Here is a 17360-nt window from a genome sequence, read left to right on the forward strand (position 1 = left end):
AGATGGCGTTCAGCCATTAACTCCTCAGCTCCCTTAAGAGGGGAACAGCGGATCTTAGTTGTTAGTTACCTTAGTTAGTTAGTTGCTGCTACCTTAGAAAAAGCACCCTGCTGGGAACTTCCCAGGAGGGCCTTGCGAGCACCACAGGGGTTTGGGCTCACTGCAGGGGTTTGGGCTCGCAAGGTCTCCTGGGAAGTGTAGTTCCCAGCAGGGTGCTTTTTCTAAGGTAGCAGCAAACTCATGAATTGCTAGGACATCTAAGGTATTAAGGGGGGAGGGGAGGGGCATGGGGCAGGTGCCATTTTGCCCCAGGCACAATTTCCCTCCCCCCCCCACGGCACTGTAATCAACAGATAGATACTCCCATTTCCTGATGTGCAGATTGAGCAAAATCTTTAGCGAAAGTCCTATATTCAGATAAAAGGGTATTTTATCCACTGAAATTCTTACCCTTGAACAATAGACTGGCACTTGTCTTTCCATAAATGGAAATTCTAGGGGGAAAGCTTGGATTGCGTATAAGATGTATGATTTTCAGTTTATGCTATGTTTGTATTATCTGTGACTGCTTTCTCTTGGGCGTTTTTGGGTCCTTCTTATTTGGACTCAGGGCAGATTACAGAGTGATGAATGGGACATTCAATAAACAATTTGAATTGTAGAAACAACCAGAACTCTAAAAGCAGAATTGAAGCGAAGCAGAAGTATTAACGTGACACATTAAATGATGCACAATTCTATAGTAGGATTCTAGTTTCAACAAGCTGTACACAGAAATATAGACCACAGTCCCTGATAATTTTTCCAAATAACTTTGTGACTTGCTCAGTACAGTGCAGCTCTGTTGCCTGCATAGAACTTCCCTCTTGGATAATTCTGGTTTTCATCATTTGTGGAAAGCCAGGAGAGTGGAACATTTTCTTCTGCATGGAAAGCAGGAAGCCCCTGCAATAAATGAAAACATTCAGATTATGCTGCACCCAATTTGGCCCCTCCCTGCAACTGGAGAAAATAAAAATCTAATTTTCTCCAGCTGAGAGGGGAAATGACAAAATGGACGCTCCACCCATATTCACTGTGGAGGGGTGGTGGTGGAGGTAAGTTCTGCATCCCCCCTTTCTCTATCAAGCTGAACTGCAGCATTATAGAAAGCTGGCAAGAACAGAAGCACCCGGGCACTGTTTCTGCCCCTTTTTGCCCACTTACAGCAGCTGCTGTGGTGAAATTGTTTTCATCCCTCCTGTTGAAGCTGCCCATGCTGAGTGTGATTTGAGCTAGTTTTCCCTGTTGGGCCTACTACGATTAGGCTTGACCTATAAATGGAGATGCACGTATTTCTCTTGATTGCACTTGAAGGGCAGGCAGCAGTTGTAACTGGAGCAACCTTGTATACTTCTGAAAGAAATGCTGCTGTCACTTCACAGCCTGCTAATATTTCTATCCAATAGAACGCAGGTTTTTTTCCTTCTAGTTGACCTACATTTTTGGGTTTAGTTGTTCCTGCTGTTTAAGCTTGGAGAATCCCATCTCTACCCACGATTTCCTCTTTATCTCCTTGTAAAACATTTATAGAAACAAGCATCTCTCTCTTGAGCCGCCCTCGCTCCAGGCTCTGTGTTCGGTGAGTTCCCTTCTGATATTGAAGTTATTCTTCCAGTCTGTCAGGCTTTTTTATGTTCACATGGTTGAGACTGGTAAAGGAAAGTGATGTTCTGTTGAATGGTTAGCCCTGGGGGTCAAAATTCCATTAGAACTAGTATTGCTCCCAATTCCAAGTTGTATCAGTGAGGGATTGCTGGTGGATTAGGTATAAAACCTGTATCTGGAGAGCCAGCATATAATTTTTCTAAATAAATAAAAGCTGTTCAAGGTGGGGTGGCCAAAAGAAAAGACAAGAATTATGCTCAAGTTCTTCAGCTACTAGTGAGGAAAGGCAAACTGCTTAGCAATAGATAATTAACTATAATCTTTATGCTATGGAGGCAAAGATTAACATAATCAATTAGTTGCTGTTAAGCAGTGGACTAACCAAAACCAACCCCATTCCATACCACTTCTACTTACATGACAACAACATCCACTGTCTTCAGGATACTTGATCTGATTCAGCTGGTGAAGGACACAAATGACTTGAGATGATAATGGTGCTGAAATGTAGCTCAGCATGCTTTAATAAGTAATACCGTATATACCCGTGTATAAGTTGACCCGCATATAAGTCGAGGGTAGAAAATGCAGCAGCTACTGGTAAATTTCAAAAATAAAAATAGATACCAATAAAATTACATTAATTGAGGCATCAGTAGGTTAAATGTTTTTGAATATTTATTTCAAAGAAAAACAGTAAACTAGCTCTGTAAGTGGAAAAGAGGGTCAACAAGAACAATATGGTCTCAACAATAACTGTTTATGTTAGCAGTACCAACATTTCAGAGTATCTTTAGGAGACCTTCCTGATGATACCACCCAGGTTTGGTGAATTTTGGTTCAGGGTATCCAAAGTTATGGACCCTCAAAAGGGTAGTCCCATCTACTATTAGCTCCTATTGAAAACAATGGGGAATGAGGCACCTCCTTTGGGGGTCCATAACTTTGGACCCCCTGAACCAAACTTTACCAAACTTGGCTGGTATCATCAGGAGTGTCGTCTGAGGGTACCCTGAAATTTTGGTGCCACTAGACAGGGGTAGGGAACCTGCGGCTTGAGAGCTGCATGCGGCTCTTCTGCCCTTGCACTGTGGCTCCACGAGCTGAGCCGCTGGCCCCATCCTTGCCCGCCCTGCAGGCAGCAGGGCGGGCCCACCAACTGCTCACGGCTGGGCTGCGCCGCGGGCTTCCCCTCTCGCCCGCCCCGTTGGAGCGGGGCGGGCGCTTTCCCGGCAGCCAGCGAGGCCAAGCTGCCGGCTTCATCCTTGCCCACCCTGCAGGCAGCAGGGCGGGCGCGTCCATGCGCTTCTCAGAATGACTAGCATAAAACTGCGCCCCCTGCTGGCCATCAAAATAAAAACACCCAAAAATTGTAATGACCCGTGTATAAGTCGAGGGGAGCTTTTTCAGCATTAAAAGTGTGCTGAAAAATTCGACTTATGCACGAGTATATATAGTAGTTCACAGTTGTGGCAATGTGAACAAAACCCTTGAAAACACAACCAGAATTCCATGGTGCAAACAGCAGTGCGCTTGGTTTAAGGACATGCAGATGATGTTCTAGCCAGTGTCTGCTCTGGACTGGTGGTTAATGAAGGTTCTTTAAAGTGTGTACGTGTGCACGCACTGTAAATAGGCCTTAGCTGAAAGGCATACATGGAAGCTATGGGGAAGCAGTCTACTGCCCTTTTGGTACCAGGGACAAGGGCCGTCTGGCAAACCAGGAATGCAGATTCTGTTACCACTCAGTGAGAGCTCTAACACTAAATATAGAGTACACCCAGTCTGCTGTGGGAAGAGTGTGTTCACAATTATCTATACCAGAGCCCTTTAGTACAGGACATGTAATTACTGAAGCCATATGGAAGGGCCTTTCTCATTTCTTTGAGACCCTGCTTTCTCTGCCTTGCTGAGTTCATTGGGTTGCTTTTCTACAACAAGAACACACAACTTTGTGGCAATTCTCCTGTAACTCTGGAAGCATGTCTACTGAAGAAAGTATGGTTACTATGCTTTCTTTGGGCCATGGCTTCTTGAATGTGTGTCCAGGGACAGGGCTGCCTCCCAACACCCAGCAACCTGTTCCACCCCCCTCATCACAAAATGCCCTCCCAGAGACAGTGGAGCTCTGCACAATTGGCATCCCGCCAACTTACCAAAAGAAGCAGGGACCTCCAGGAAGCCAGAAGCTGGGAGAAACTTCAGAGAAATGGCAAGGGGGTCTAAGCAACAACAGCAGACCTCTACAGTTCCAGATAACGAGTGGAGGCAGCACAACCCTAGCCAAGCTGCCCTGGCCAATCAGCAGTTCTCTGCAGCTTAGTGTGAGGCAGGGCCAAACCAGCCTCAGCCAGGCTGCAATCAAGGAGGAGGGCCAGGAAAGCTGAAGAGCCAGTCCAAGGCCAGCCACTCGCAGGCTGGAACAGCTCTCAGGAGGGAGGGGACCTCCTGAAGGATAAAAAGGAGGCAGGGTAGGAGAGAGGGGTTTGATGTGGTCCATGGGTTGAGGATTTCGGTAGTGCTGTTAACTGTCTGATGGAAGTAAAGAGCTTAAGATCAGAAGCCAGAGTCACATCTTGTTTGTTTCAGAAGGGTAATTGAGTCCCTATGAGGTCATGATGGCCAACTTGCAGGGGTGGCCGGCAGACGGGTGCTCACAATGTACTTTGGCTTGCTTTCATGGTCTGCTAAAACAAATTGGTTGTATTTAGAATTTGATCTTTTAAGTTGTTGCCAGTAGTGTTTAGTGTCTCCTTGCTTGTGCTCTACTTCTGTAGGTATTTCTGGACTCCATAGGAACTCTCCACTGTACATCCACACACCTCTTTCTAGTGTGCATGGGGCACTTTTTCTCAGCCTCCTTTCTCCTGAGGGGAAATACACAGCAGTAGTTTTGACACTTCTTCAGGGGAAATGATTGGTGCTAGTTTTGCCACCGGTTTCTCATTTTGTATTAAAACGTAGGATTTTTTTTAAAGTGCAATAAGTAATGCATGTTGTTGTTGTTGTTGTTGTTGTGCCTTGGCCATTGACTGAGTGCGTCACAGACAGGGTCAGGAATGACTTGGCATATTCAGTATGTCATTTTGTTATGGTCTCCCAGTGGTTCTTTGCAGTAGAGCTCTCCAAGTGACAAGCTGGCACTGTGTTTCCCTTTTTCTTGCTGTGTAGTTTCGGCAGTCATTTACCCTAGCTTTGCCTGTGTGGTACTTATGGTGCATTTAACCTCCCAGGTCCAATTAGCTGTATTAGCATCAGCAGGCTATACTCTGGTCCTGGATGGATTTGGAGCCTTAGGTGTGGGATTTTTTTCTAATGTTCTTGTGTAAATCCTGGATTTGTAGCTGTTAGTTTCGTCTGTTTCTCAAGTGTGGTTTGGAGAAGTAGAGAAGAGTTCAGAATTGCAATGAGAGAATTAGCATTGCCCTTAAAATGTTTCTAGGGTGCTGGTAGGCTAAGGGTTGCATCAATAACTTACAGATATTGGAAGTAAAATTTGGGAAATCCCAAGTTTTCTTTGCAAACTGAAGACATGTATACATAATCAAAGTAAATTAATGGAATATTACTGGTGCATTTTCCTTTTGTAAGATAGTTTAATGGACCAAACCTGGGTCACATTCTGGACAATGGAAGGGATAGGTATTTGTAATTTAGTTCTCTACTGAAACTTCCACCCCATCTGTATTTCTGATGATGTCCTGTTTCAAAAAATAGATGTTTATTTCTCCTCTGCCAGTAGTCGATGGCTGCATCCTCTACTCCGTTTCCCTGCTATCATTTCTTCTGATGATTTTCATATGTATGTGGGCACAGGAGAAATAGTCTCTTACCTGTAGGTGGGATAAGGTATGTTTATATGCAGGTGTCTTAAGCATAAAGCGTCTCTTATCCCATATGTGGTGTGCATCAAATTTTCCAGTGTCTTTAATACCTTTCTAGATCACCTTACTGGTTTGCCTCCTGCTGTTACACCTTCCTTGGCTGCTCTGTTCAGTGGCAGAATAATCTGTGAAAGGAAAGAGGGTGCGAGATGGGTGGAAAGATTTAGAAGTAATTACAAAGTACCCATTCTGATGAGGTTATGTTTTGGGACCTTGTGCCTGTGAAGGATGTTCCCTATAAATGCAGTAGGCTAGAAACTTCGGTTTTATGTCCTGTTGATCTTTTGACCATTGTTCCTGTTTTTCACAGGATGAGATTGAGGAGCTACGTGCTGAAATGCTGGAGATGAGAGACGTCTACATGGAGGAAGATGTCTACCAGCTACAGGAACTCCGGCAGCAGCTGGACCAAGCCAGTAAGACGTGCCGTATCTTGCAGTACCGCTTGCGTAAGGCGGAACGACGCAGTCTCCGTGTGGCACAGACTGGCCAAGTAGATGGAGAACTCATCCATAGCCTTGAACAAGATGTCAAAGTAAGCCTGCAGTTGCCAGTTGTCTTATTTCGCAAGAGAGGTATCATTTGAATGCATTAAGTATCAGGAGCTCCTTTATTCTGTGTACCATTTCATTGGCCCATGTAGATCAGTCATGTTAACAGCATCTCTCTAAGCAATGACTTCATAATTCTGATAACCAGGAATTAGTTCTGAGGTTGTCTTCACATAAATCATGTGCAGCTCCTCAGAAGTGGCTCCTGGAATCAGGTCTTGTATGTTCCACAATGCTGTTATCTCACTTCACAGTTGCAGCATTTGGCATAAGTTATAAAGTTCATCTTGAGAATATAAAAATTCTAGTTCTTAAAGTCTATGAAATTTGCTATTTTGGCTCATGATTTACTATGCTGCTTTTAAATAAATTATTTTACTGTCTTAGTGGGTTTTTTTACATTTTTAGTGTCTGTTGATTTTGCTATAAGCCATTTTGTGCAAAATGTCTGGAGAAATTACTAGCTAAGTGAAATCTCTGAAGATTGGGTAGGCAAGGGCTTCAGAGCTATGTTTCCCACAATTAACACAAATGGAATAAAATGTATACAGATGTGACTGATGATGCTTATGAGGTCCAAGGTTCAATCTTTTGCTGGTGCAGACCTAACTTGATTTTCTTTATTTTCTTTGAGTACAGAATATCCACTCTCCATTGAAAATTCTTCCTGGTTCAAGCCTTTTTGTGTGTGTGTGAAATAGCTGCTTGAAATGCCGCTGAGCAGTAAGCTTCCTTGAGCTCCTAATTCCTGGCTAGTTTATGAAATAATTTTGAACTGGCCAATCAGTGAGTTTCTGGGGAGGGGCTGGTCTCACATTGCAGGCTTTAGTCACCAATTGCAGGCTCTTAGCCTTTCTCTCTTTGCCTGGGAGAAGAGACTTGGTGTTCTCTGAAGAATCTTGCATTCTTATCTCTAAGGAGCTTTAGGCTGATTCCGCATGGGCCAAAAACAGCGGTGTGAAAATGGTGTGAAAACAGTATAAACCCTTTTACATGGGGGGGGGGGTGGGGGGGGGGGGGGGTGGGGGGGGGGGGGGGTGGGGGGGGGGGGGGGTGGGGGGGGGGGGGGGTGGGGGGGGGGGGGGGTGGGGGGGGGGGGGGGTGGGGGGGGGGGGGGGTGGGGGGGGGGGGGGGTGGGGGGGGGGGGGGGTGGGGGGGGGGGGGGGTGGGGGGGGGGGGGGGTGGGGGGGGCGGGGGGTGGGGGGGGGGGGGGGGGGGGGGGGGGGGGGGTGGGGGGGGGGGGGTGTGGGGGCGGGGGGGGGGGAGGGGGGGGGGGGGGGGGGGGGGGGGGGGGGGGGGGGGGGGGGGGGGGGGGGGGGGGGGGGGGGTGGGGGGGGGGGGGGGGGGGGGGGGAGTGGGGCGGAGGAGGGGGGGGGGGGGGGGGGGGGGGGGTGGGAGTGTGAAAATGGTGTGAAAACAGTATAAACCCTTTTACACCATTTTCACACCATTTTCACACTGCTGTTTTTGGCCCATGCGGAATCAGCCTTAGAGTGGTTGTTTACTCTCACAACAGTCTTGTGAGCATAGGAGACTGAAAAATGGTGCCTTAACAGCTAGTGCCTTAACAGCTAGTGTATGGAGGTTTCTGCCTGGGGCTTACCCTCTCTGCTCACTGCATCACATTGGGATGGTTGAAGCTTGTATCACACCTTACAACATGTTGTTCTCAGTGCAATGGGTGTGTATGCTTGTGTTCTTGCTCTGGTTAGGAACGGCCTCTTTTAGCTGCAGCTGGTCTTCTGCTTTTCCCTATTCCAGTCTGCAGTCTTTTTCCATTGCATGGCCTTTTAGGCTTCACAGGGAAGGGCTAGTTATAAGGGATATGCTTTCTTGTCAGTTCATTTTACAGTCATGGAGCTAAGCAGCTGACCAGAGAGTCCGAGCCCCTCCCTTACGCTGCCTGAGAGGTCTTCGCATGATGACTGTGCCGGCCAGCTGCGGGTGCATATGTTGCTCCAGTGTGGCAGTTTCCCGGCGTCGCAAGACAACATAGTCTGTTAAATGAATGCACCCTTTCTTGCTGCCTCCCAGGCTTGTAGCTTTGGTCTCTTGGCTATAGATTTCTTATCTAATGGTTTAGGTATTCAACAGGGGATAAAAGTGCAAACAGCTGGGGTAGGAAAGGGCAGGAGAAGGTGTCAGAGAAATGATAAAAGCCTAGCCAGGGTGGCTGGGCACCAGGGGGAAATCAAGATGGACTAGGTTGCATCATGAGGCAGGCTTAGGTGTTATACTGCCTAGAAATCACCAGAGATTCCTTTTGAGATGATTACAAATGTGGGAATATTTTGTTGCAGAGCTTTAGTACCTTTGAACTTCCCCTGACAATGATCTGCATAAACATCGTATACAAATAGCACTGTTCAGGACAGATGATTTCCAGACATTTGATTTAGATTCGTTCCAAATTCTTTGTTCTCCACTTTCTTGGTAATGATGAATGTTCAGATTTATTAGAAATCCTGGGGATGCCAGTGGCCACTTGACAGCATCTTTGTGCATAGCCCGGATCTCCTTTAGAGTAGGTGGAATTCAGGGCAAATTATGTGTTACATTGGAGATCTGTGATTGAATTGCATGCTGTATAAACAGCAGTTGAGAGAGGTGCAACATACATTTTTTTGTCAAAGTTTTTTTGGTTGAAGTAAGCAACAATATACTTCAGTTCAATCTATTAATACAAACATTATTTTAGGTGGCACAGTTATTACACTTTTTGCTGTGGTACATTCTCTCATCCTTGTGTTTTGTATGTGCTTTGAGTACTCATAGTGAGAGAAAAAAGTCTGATAGACTGTGGAAGGAGTTGTCATATTTTTGGTTGTTCCAAGGGGCTCCAGGGGAGGGAAATACAGAACTCTGATTCTTTTTGCAACTGAATAGACCTTTCACCGGATCTTTCCTGGTGGTTAAGAGAGAAAAAGAAACAATGGAATTGAAAGGTGCTTTTTCATGTGTACAGTTAGACGGTGCAAGAGAAGTATGCCATTCCCTCATCAAAGGTTATTTTGGCATGTTATTGCTGGGGTTTCCAATGCATCCATTAGGAGGAGGGTGAAGAATCAATGCCCATCACTGCTGTTGGCAGTCTTCCCTGTAACTGTTTTCCCAGACAGCCCCTTTGCTTGCATTTGTCCTATCTCACTAATAGTGGGCACAAGCAGCCTCTCCATTCACAGTGACGTGCCATTGTTTATGTTGCTGCAGAGTGCTTTTGCATTGTGGCAAATGGGAAGCTGAGCAAAGTCTGAGGCTAAGCCAAGCCGAGGCCTTTACACAAAAGAGAGGGTCTGTTGCCAAGTGCTGCAGGCACCAGAATATGCCTGATTCTGGAAATGAAGGTTGTCACAATGATTGATGGTCTCCGCCCTAGCATCTAGTGCTAACTGCTCTATAATTAACAGGATACGCTTGCATGGCTGCTTAAAAGCAGAGTTAGCCACTGCCACCCACAACTTGGTGATTTTTAAAAATGCAATGTGAGATGCAGCAGAGTGGTGTCAGAAGTCTTGATTTGCGTCCTCTACTGCCTCTTCCAAAGGCACATTGCTGCCCTGTGGGGTATTATAGTTCAGAGCTGTTGATATGTGAGAATTCTGAATCTATCTATTTATGTAATTTATAGTCCCATCTTTCTCACAGGGACTCAAGGCAGATTACACATAGTACGATGAGCAAAATTGGACAGTCAATAAATAATGCACTGGGTTGGGGGGTGTCATCTATTGGCATTAGTCTGTAGATCAGGAGGTGGCAGCATGAAGGATGTCAGGTGGAGTGTCAGCCTGTGTGCTGCCCAGGGGGGCCAAAAGCAGGGACTGCAGAGATTTTAACTGCATTGATAAGGAAGACTCTTTGCACAGATGGGTCTGAGTAGGACAGGGGGTTCTACCTAACCAGACTAAAGTCTTCTGGGTCAGGTTGCAAGTTTTCCTTCTAATTTTTTGTATAAGGTTCCAGCATCCACACTTCTATCCCAGCCTCATGTCCCTGTATGTTCTACGTAGCTGTTTGAGACAGAAGATTATTTTTATTAACTCACAAAACAAAAACCAAGCATGAGGCAATACTTGTTCCCCGTTTTCCTTTGCCTCACACACAGACTTCCACACGCTTTCCCCCTTTTTTGACTTCCTTATGGATAGGCCTTTTGCCTGTTCAGGAGCTATGCAGCATAATCTTGCCTTCTTTTGACTGGCAGGTTGTTTCCAAGATTTTTTCTTGCTTATAGATGAAGCTGTGATAGGCTCAGCTTAGGTGTTTTCTGAAGTAGTTTCACCAGACATCTTTAGGGTGTCTGGCCAATACGTTTTGGGCGTTTGTTGGCTCCCTATAAGAATTTGTCCTGTGGGAACTGGGCATCTCATTTCAGCCCTGCTTTGAACTCTGCCGTTCTAACATAACTTCCACAGGAGTAGCTTGGTTTGGTATACTTTATGTTTATGCACCATGCACTTTAGATACTCTTCTGCAGTTTGGGCTTTCTGTAGACGAAATGCCCTGACCTGGACAGCTTAGGCTAGCCTGATCTTGTCAGATCTCATAAATTAAACAGGGTCGGCTTTGGCAAATATTTGGATGAGAGATGACCAAGGAATATCAAGGCTGTGATGCTGAGGAAGGCAATGGCAAACCACCTCTGAACGTCTGATCGTCTTTTGCCTTGAAATCCTACATCTGTGACTTGACGATGAAAAATGTCTATGGTAGACTGAATATTTTTATTAGCTCCTTCAGGGTGTCAGTGCTGCTAATTGCTGAGAAGCTAACCTGTGGAACTCGACATCTTGAACACGAACACAGGAGCTACAATTGCTATGCCACGGGCATAGGTTTCATTGAAAGAAACTTTTAGGATTCAGAAATGCAGCTTTTTATTTTGCTCTGTCACCCTTCTGTTTTCATTTATACAGGTCTTTGTATGGGCTGGTTCTCTTCTAAGTTGGATGAGATATGGTAGTTTCCATATGCTTGTCAGGCTATCATTCTCTATTCTGTTTCCCTAAAGCTCCAACAGCTGGCTGCTGGTTGTCTTACCATGCAAGTGTTTCGTTTGCAGAAACAGGAAATAACTGGAGCTTTCCCCCAGTTTGGTTTCCATGCTGCATCTCTAAGCTATGCTAATTCCATGACAGCTGCTGTTCTGCCACTTGCTTCTCTGCTAGCTCAGTTGTCAATTCCCATAGCCAGAATTCAGCAGGGAATTTGCATAAATAATTGCAAAAGGTGAAGCATAGGGCAACCCTCTCTCTACCATTAGCTGCCTAGGGATCATTGCATCTCTCCCCCACCCCCATGCCCCCATAACCTGGTGCATCACCCTTTCTTCTCCAACCTGACATGTCCATCATGATTGTTTTAAAGCATTGTATTGGTACCCTTTGACCTTCACATCTGTTGTGTTATAAAACCCATAGCCAATGTACTGCCCTATTAGAAAAAGAGCTTGATAGCTCAATATCCTAACCTAAGCATATACATTAGAAGTAGCAGCTTTCTCTGATGTATGCAGCTGTGCTACTATCACAGCAAACAACCCTCAAAAAGTGTGTATATGTTTGTAATTCACTTTTAGGCAGAACTTTAATATACAAGTTGCTGCTTTCCCAGAAAGTAGGGGCAGTTCTGGCACAAAGCTGCTTATAGGCTGAATAGTGCTTACTGGCTACCTCACTCTGACCATACAGACAGACCCATGTTTTGGGGGCTGCTGGGGTCTAGAGTTCATTCATTGAGCTTTGGTGGAGAATGTGAACAAAAAGGTAATCCATCTTTGTGACACTGCTTGCCAGCTTTCCTGTGGCTATGCATAGGATGAGTTATAACCATTTTTAAGGGATTGCTCAGAGTTCCATGACTCTGCAAGTCTTTGCTGGGTTCTGTCTTTCTGATGTTTTAATCTGACTATTTGTAGGTCATTGGGAACCTCAGACCTAGGATTCTGGGAGCCTCAGCCCAGCAACACAGGCTCCTGAAGGGCACCACAGTGCCATTCCACAAGTGGTCAGTTTGGGATCACCCGTCTCACATACTACATTTTACATGAGTGTGCTATGGGGACATGCAGCCATATTGTAGATGCGAGTCCCTGGTGATAATTCCTGTGTAAAAGTGTAACAGGGGTCCAATTTGTAATAGAACTGTGGGGTCAGGAGAAGAGGGGCTCTTGCCTCCCCTTCTCACTTTTTGCACATGCAGCCCCCAAATGTGGCAAATAATTGCCCTTGGGCCATTTTGGCCCTGGAAGAAGAAGAAGAGTTGGATTTATATCCTCCCTGTCTCTCCTGTAAGGAGACTCAAATGGGGCTTACAAACGCCTTTCCCTTCCCCCCTCACAACAAACACCCTGTGAGGTAGGTGGGGCTGAGAGAGCTCAGAAGAACTGTAACTAGCCCAAGATCACCCAGCTGGCGTGTGTTGGGAGTGCACAGGCTAATCTGAATTTCCCAGATAAGCCTCCACAGCTCAAGTGGCAGAGTGGGGAATCAAACCTGGTTCCTCCAGATTAGAGAACACCTGTTCTTTAGCACTACACTGCTGCTGCTCACAAACAATGTTGGGGGAACACTAGAGCCCTCCCTCCCTCTGCACCATGGTCCAGATCAGAATTTGATCCCTGTGGTGCTTGTGAATAGAGTAGTCACTGGAACTTGCAGCTGCAGTATGGCTGCAAGTCCCTATGGCAAATCTGTGTAAAAGGTAGTCTATACTTTGGTCCAAGAGAGCCAATCAGGGCAGGGCAGTGGCTGTATAAGCTGCTGTTCTGATCCTTTGGATCTAGCAACCAATAAGAAAGGGACTAGCTCTACACTGCCTATTTATTTGACTATGGTCTTCTGCTTCCCTCGACCATGCCTCCTGCCCCATTGCTTGTTTTTTTTTTTTTTGACTCAATCTTTTTGGCTCTGCTTCTCATAGATGACAATTTCAGGAAACTGTTCTAATTGGAATTAGTACCAGCTGACCCTGACATGGCCATAATCTTAAATTTAAAAAAAAGTCCTGAGAGCTGAGTAGCAGGAGATGCAATTCAGACTTTCAACTTTACATTAATTGTTTCCATCAATTTGAGGACTTTGGCAGTGTTCTTATTCTTTCCAATGTGGTCTGAGTCCTCTGCTTATGGCTCAGCTGTCTGAGTATTGAGCTGTATGGGTGCTTGTGCCAAGTTTCAAGGATTCTGCTCTACCCATATTAGAGAATTTTGGGTTTTTATACCCATACTGATAATTGTGGATCTTTGAAATCTTTAAATTGTCTGTTGCCCCACAGATGACATCACTGAGCCGTTTATCCAGGATATACACTTTGCATTTTCCCATTCTTTCCATTTTGATCAATTTTGTGGACACCTTCTGACTCTAGGAGGGTAATAAGGTCCCAGTTTTCCCTGTGAACAACTGTGAATTCTGAGAGAACTGGTATGTGAAAACCTGGGTGTTTCTTAATGTGCTAGACACAGTTGAAGACCAAGAGCTGCTTTGTATATTACAAAGATGCAGCAACGTATGGTGTGCAATTGATTTTTACTTCTCTCCCTACTTTTGGATATTGTGTAAATATGGAGAGATGTGTATACTTCCAGTATAGGACACAGCTCATGCATTCTGTCATTGGGAAAATATATGAATTCTTCAAACATTATCCCAAAGCATGACTCAGTGGAATTCCTCTTTCACTGCTTTCTGATTAATGTACAAAGCCCCCAGGGTTTGCCAGACTGATGCATGAGGTCTGGGCCACAGGAAGAGCCTCACTAACAACTTTTCAGCCCTTTGACACATATGGTTGTGACACATATGGTTGTGTCAGTGGAGCTCTAACGGCTTTGTAAAATTAAATTTGTGAAAGCTGATTAGTTACTGCTACATAAAAGTGTAAGTGCTGTTTAAGCTATTGAATGTTAATATGCATTTTTGAAAGAAAATCTTTTAAAGCAGATTATGAATGCTATTTTTGGCCCAGTGCTAGTGCTTGAAACTCTTGAGCATTTTGGAGCAGAGACAGGAAATGGCCTTGAATCTAAAATGTAAAGTCTAATGTCCAGTGTGGTAAATGATAGTTGTTTGAACCTTGTGCATAAATCTTAAGGGCCTACCTTTATGCTGTGTTTTCTTTTTTTTCCTGTCTGCATCTCAGGTAGCCAAAGATGTCTCTGTGCGGCTACATAATGAGCTGGAAGCTGTGGAGAAAAAGAGGATTAAGCTGGAGGAAGAGAATGAGGATTTGCGCCAGCGGCTCATTGAGAGTGAGTTGGCTAAGCAGGTGCTGCAGAATGAGATGGACAAACTACGGGAGGTAAGTGCATCCCTTGTGGTAGTTGTTTGTTTTTCTCATATTATAGTTTCCTTTCAGGGGGCTTAGAGTTGTGTTCTGACCACACAACAGGGTAGTGAGGTAGGATAGGCTGAGAAAAATGACTTGTTCAAGGCTCCCCACTGACCCCGCTTCCTGGGTGATGGTGAGGAATATATATACTCAGTTCTTCCATATCCATCTCTAACCCTTCAGCTGCTCTCCTTTCTTCTCAGCCATCTGGATCAAACTCAAACTTTCAAGAATGGTAGGTGATTGGAAGTGTTAAGAAGCTGTAGTAGTAGATGTCTGCATCTCATTGTTCATCTGCATTAACACAGAAGAACAGACCATTTTTTGTAAATAACAGTTTTGTGTTTCTCAAACAAAGTTGGTCTGTACGTTAATGAATTCTTGTTTAGAAATCATTCAGCTTTGCATGTTTTGTGAAATGCATGATAATACACTGGGATCGTTTGCTTTCCCATTTCCTTAGACTGTATCTTTTGGGTCCTTGTAGTTTATTGAAGAGTCTGTTGCATCGGCGTCTCTGTGAAGCAAAATGCACACAGTTTCAAGAGCACTGTGTACAGCTAACCAGTCTGACAAATTATAGGAAGAAGGGGTCAGGTTGGAGCCAGTTGCTGTATATGAATACTGGATGTAGGGAAGGACTCTTGATTAGCCATTTTCCTTTAGAATCATGTTACAAACTCTTTTATGCCTATCTGCTTGGATCTTGATTATTCCCAGCAGATGGAATTCTCCATAGCTTTGCCTCTTCAACAGATAGCAGGGATAATTTAGCCACTTCCTGTTATATGCTCACATGCCTCCCTCAGGTATCATTTCAGATTGAAAAAAGGCTCATGAGAAGGCGGAAATCCTTCTTCCCTCACACCAGGGCAGTCCTGACCAGAGCTGGGCCCATGTGGTGCTATTGAAAGGAGTTCTCTAATGGGAACTCACGCCTACCAAATATTGGTGTGTTGCTGGGGTGGAGTTGAAGATGCCATACTGTCTAGTTTGACTCATAGTTTAGGCATTTCCTGTATCCACTGGGATCTTTATCCACAAAAATATTCCAAAAAGCAGCAACTTGGAGGCTGAGGAGAACTTACGGCCAAGTCAGCTGCTAATATTTGTTTGTTTATTTAGAGTATTTCTATGCTGCCTCTTCAGAGTTTTGCTTGAAAGGAGTTTACAGTTAAAGTAATATAACAATATACAACAAGCCATTAAAAACATACTGTTGGATGTAAATCACATAAAATATATCCATAAAACAGACCTCAGGCCAAAAGCAGACTGTTTTAAAGAGATGGTAAGATAAACCCCTAACTAAGAGCCTGGGAGGAAAAGATGTGTTTGGTCTTGTGCCTAAGAGACAGTAAAAGTAGGCACAGGGGGAAGGGCATTCCAAATGTGTGGTGCTACTGCAGAATATGCCCACCCATCACCTCTCTGAAGGCAGGTGCACACAGGACAGATCTTATTGGTTGGCTGGTAGTACAGCAGGAGCTGATCCTTCATTTTTCTTGATAGTAGGCTGTTTTTGGTTTGTCAGGATCATATTTTTCTGGTGTCATGATGCTGTTCAGATCTAATGATTTAGGCTTTATAAAATGCTGAACTGGTAGTGTAAAGGGAAATAGTCCGAGCTTGATGAAGCTGTAGTAGCTAGCATTGCCAGCGATGGGTTAGGAAATTCCTGGGAATTTGGGAGTAGAGCCTGGGGATAGCAGGGTTTGTGGAAGGGAAGGACCTCCCCAGAGTATAATGTCAAAGAGTTTCATTCTCCCCAAGCAGCTGTTTTCTCCAGAGGAATTGATCTCCGTAGTCTAGAGATTGGTTGTACTTCTACAGGTCTGCAACCTGCGGCTCTCCAGATGTTCATGGACTACAATTCCCATCAGCCCCTGCCAGCCCCTCTTCTAGGAGATCTCTAGGCCCCACCTGGAGACTGGCAAAACTGGCCAGCCATCTGTGTTCAGCAAAACACCTTGGAGGATTATCTTCAGAGAAAGGAACTGGCTCATGGCACTTACAGGGTTGCCAAAACAGCGAGAGGAACAGGACTGTGTGAGAGGCAGGGGCAGTAGGCCAAAAAGAAATCTGGTGTCCAGTTACAGCAGGAATACAGAATTGGCAGCGTGGAATTACCATCACTGGAGTGAGGCCAGGCAACCTTCCTCACTGCCCTGACTCTTGCGAAGTCCTTGTCAACTTTCCCAGCTCATAGTTGGTAGGCTCTGGTGACTATCACTGCTCTAAGAAACTAAACTCTTACATAGCATGACTTCATTGCCACCCTGTTGTAGCGCCAATTCTGTATTGGTTCATGTAGCAAAGAAGATTAACACCTGTCTAGCCAACCCCTCTGCATAGTGCAGTTTATTCTTTTGCCTGACAAGTAGCATGGCTGGGTGTGGTGCTGTGCAGGACACCTCCATACACTGATATATTTAATCTTTTGTCTAAGGAACTCAACTCTGCTTGTATATAGAAAGTTCTTTTGTTCCTAATCATGAATGGCTAAGAATGGCTGGTTCATGCCACTGAATTCCACCATGCAGACATATGCATGTAGCATATGATCGTGTAAAGAAAGGCTTGTGCATAGACTTCCACACAGCAGCCTTTTTCTTGAAAGCCAGTGGGGTTTGTTCTTCTTCGTTTTTAGGACATTTGCACTACACTTTTTCCATGTCAACTGTATCATCTACACAACCATATATTAAGAAATATTAGCTATTGAGAATCGGCTGTGTAACTTTTTGTCTAGGTCAGCTTTTGGTGCAAAATGGCCGCACGGACAGCTTAGGAGCTTCAACGATTCCTGCCCTTGGTAGAGAGGACTGATCACTTTTTTTCCTTTGGTATTGCTCTCTAGGCAGTACGTGCTGCTTATACCCACAGTAGGCAACACTAATGGACATGAGAGTGGTTTCTGAGCAGCCTGAAAGCATGAACTGAATAG

General features: G+C 45.0%; 1 protein-coding gene across 3 annotated transcripts in view; it reads left to right on the forward strand.

Moving 5' to 3' along the window:
* Nucleotides 1-17360, forward strand: part of SOGA1 (suppressor of glucose, autophagy associated 1) — a 110968-nt gene that overhangs the window by 26264 nt on the left and 67344 nt on the right. For all 3 annotated transcript variants that reach the window (XM_048496035.1, XM_048496036.1, XM_048496037.1), the window contains exons 2-3: nt 5842-6066; nt 14225-14383. In XM_048496035.1, the coding sequence (XP_048351992.1) occupies nt 5842-6066; nt 14225-14383 (384 nt within the window). The remainder of the gene's footprint in view (nt 1-5841; nt 6067-14224; nt 14384-17360) is intronic.

This window comes from Sphaerodactylus townsendi, linkage group LG05, assembly GCF_021028975.2.
Source record: "Sphaerodactylus townsendi isolate TG3544 linkage group LG05, MPM_Stown_v2.3, whole genome shotgun sequence".
Classification (NCBI taxonomy): Eukaryota; Metazoa; Chordata; class Lepidosauria; order Squamata; family Sphaerodactylidae; genus Sphaerodactylus; species Sphaerodactylus townsendi.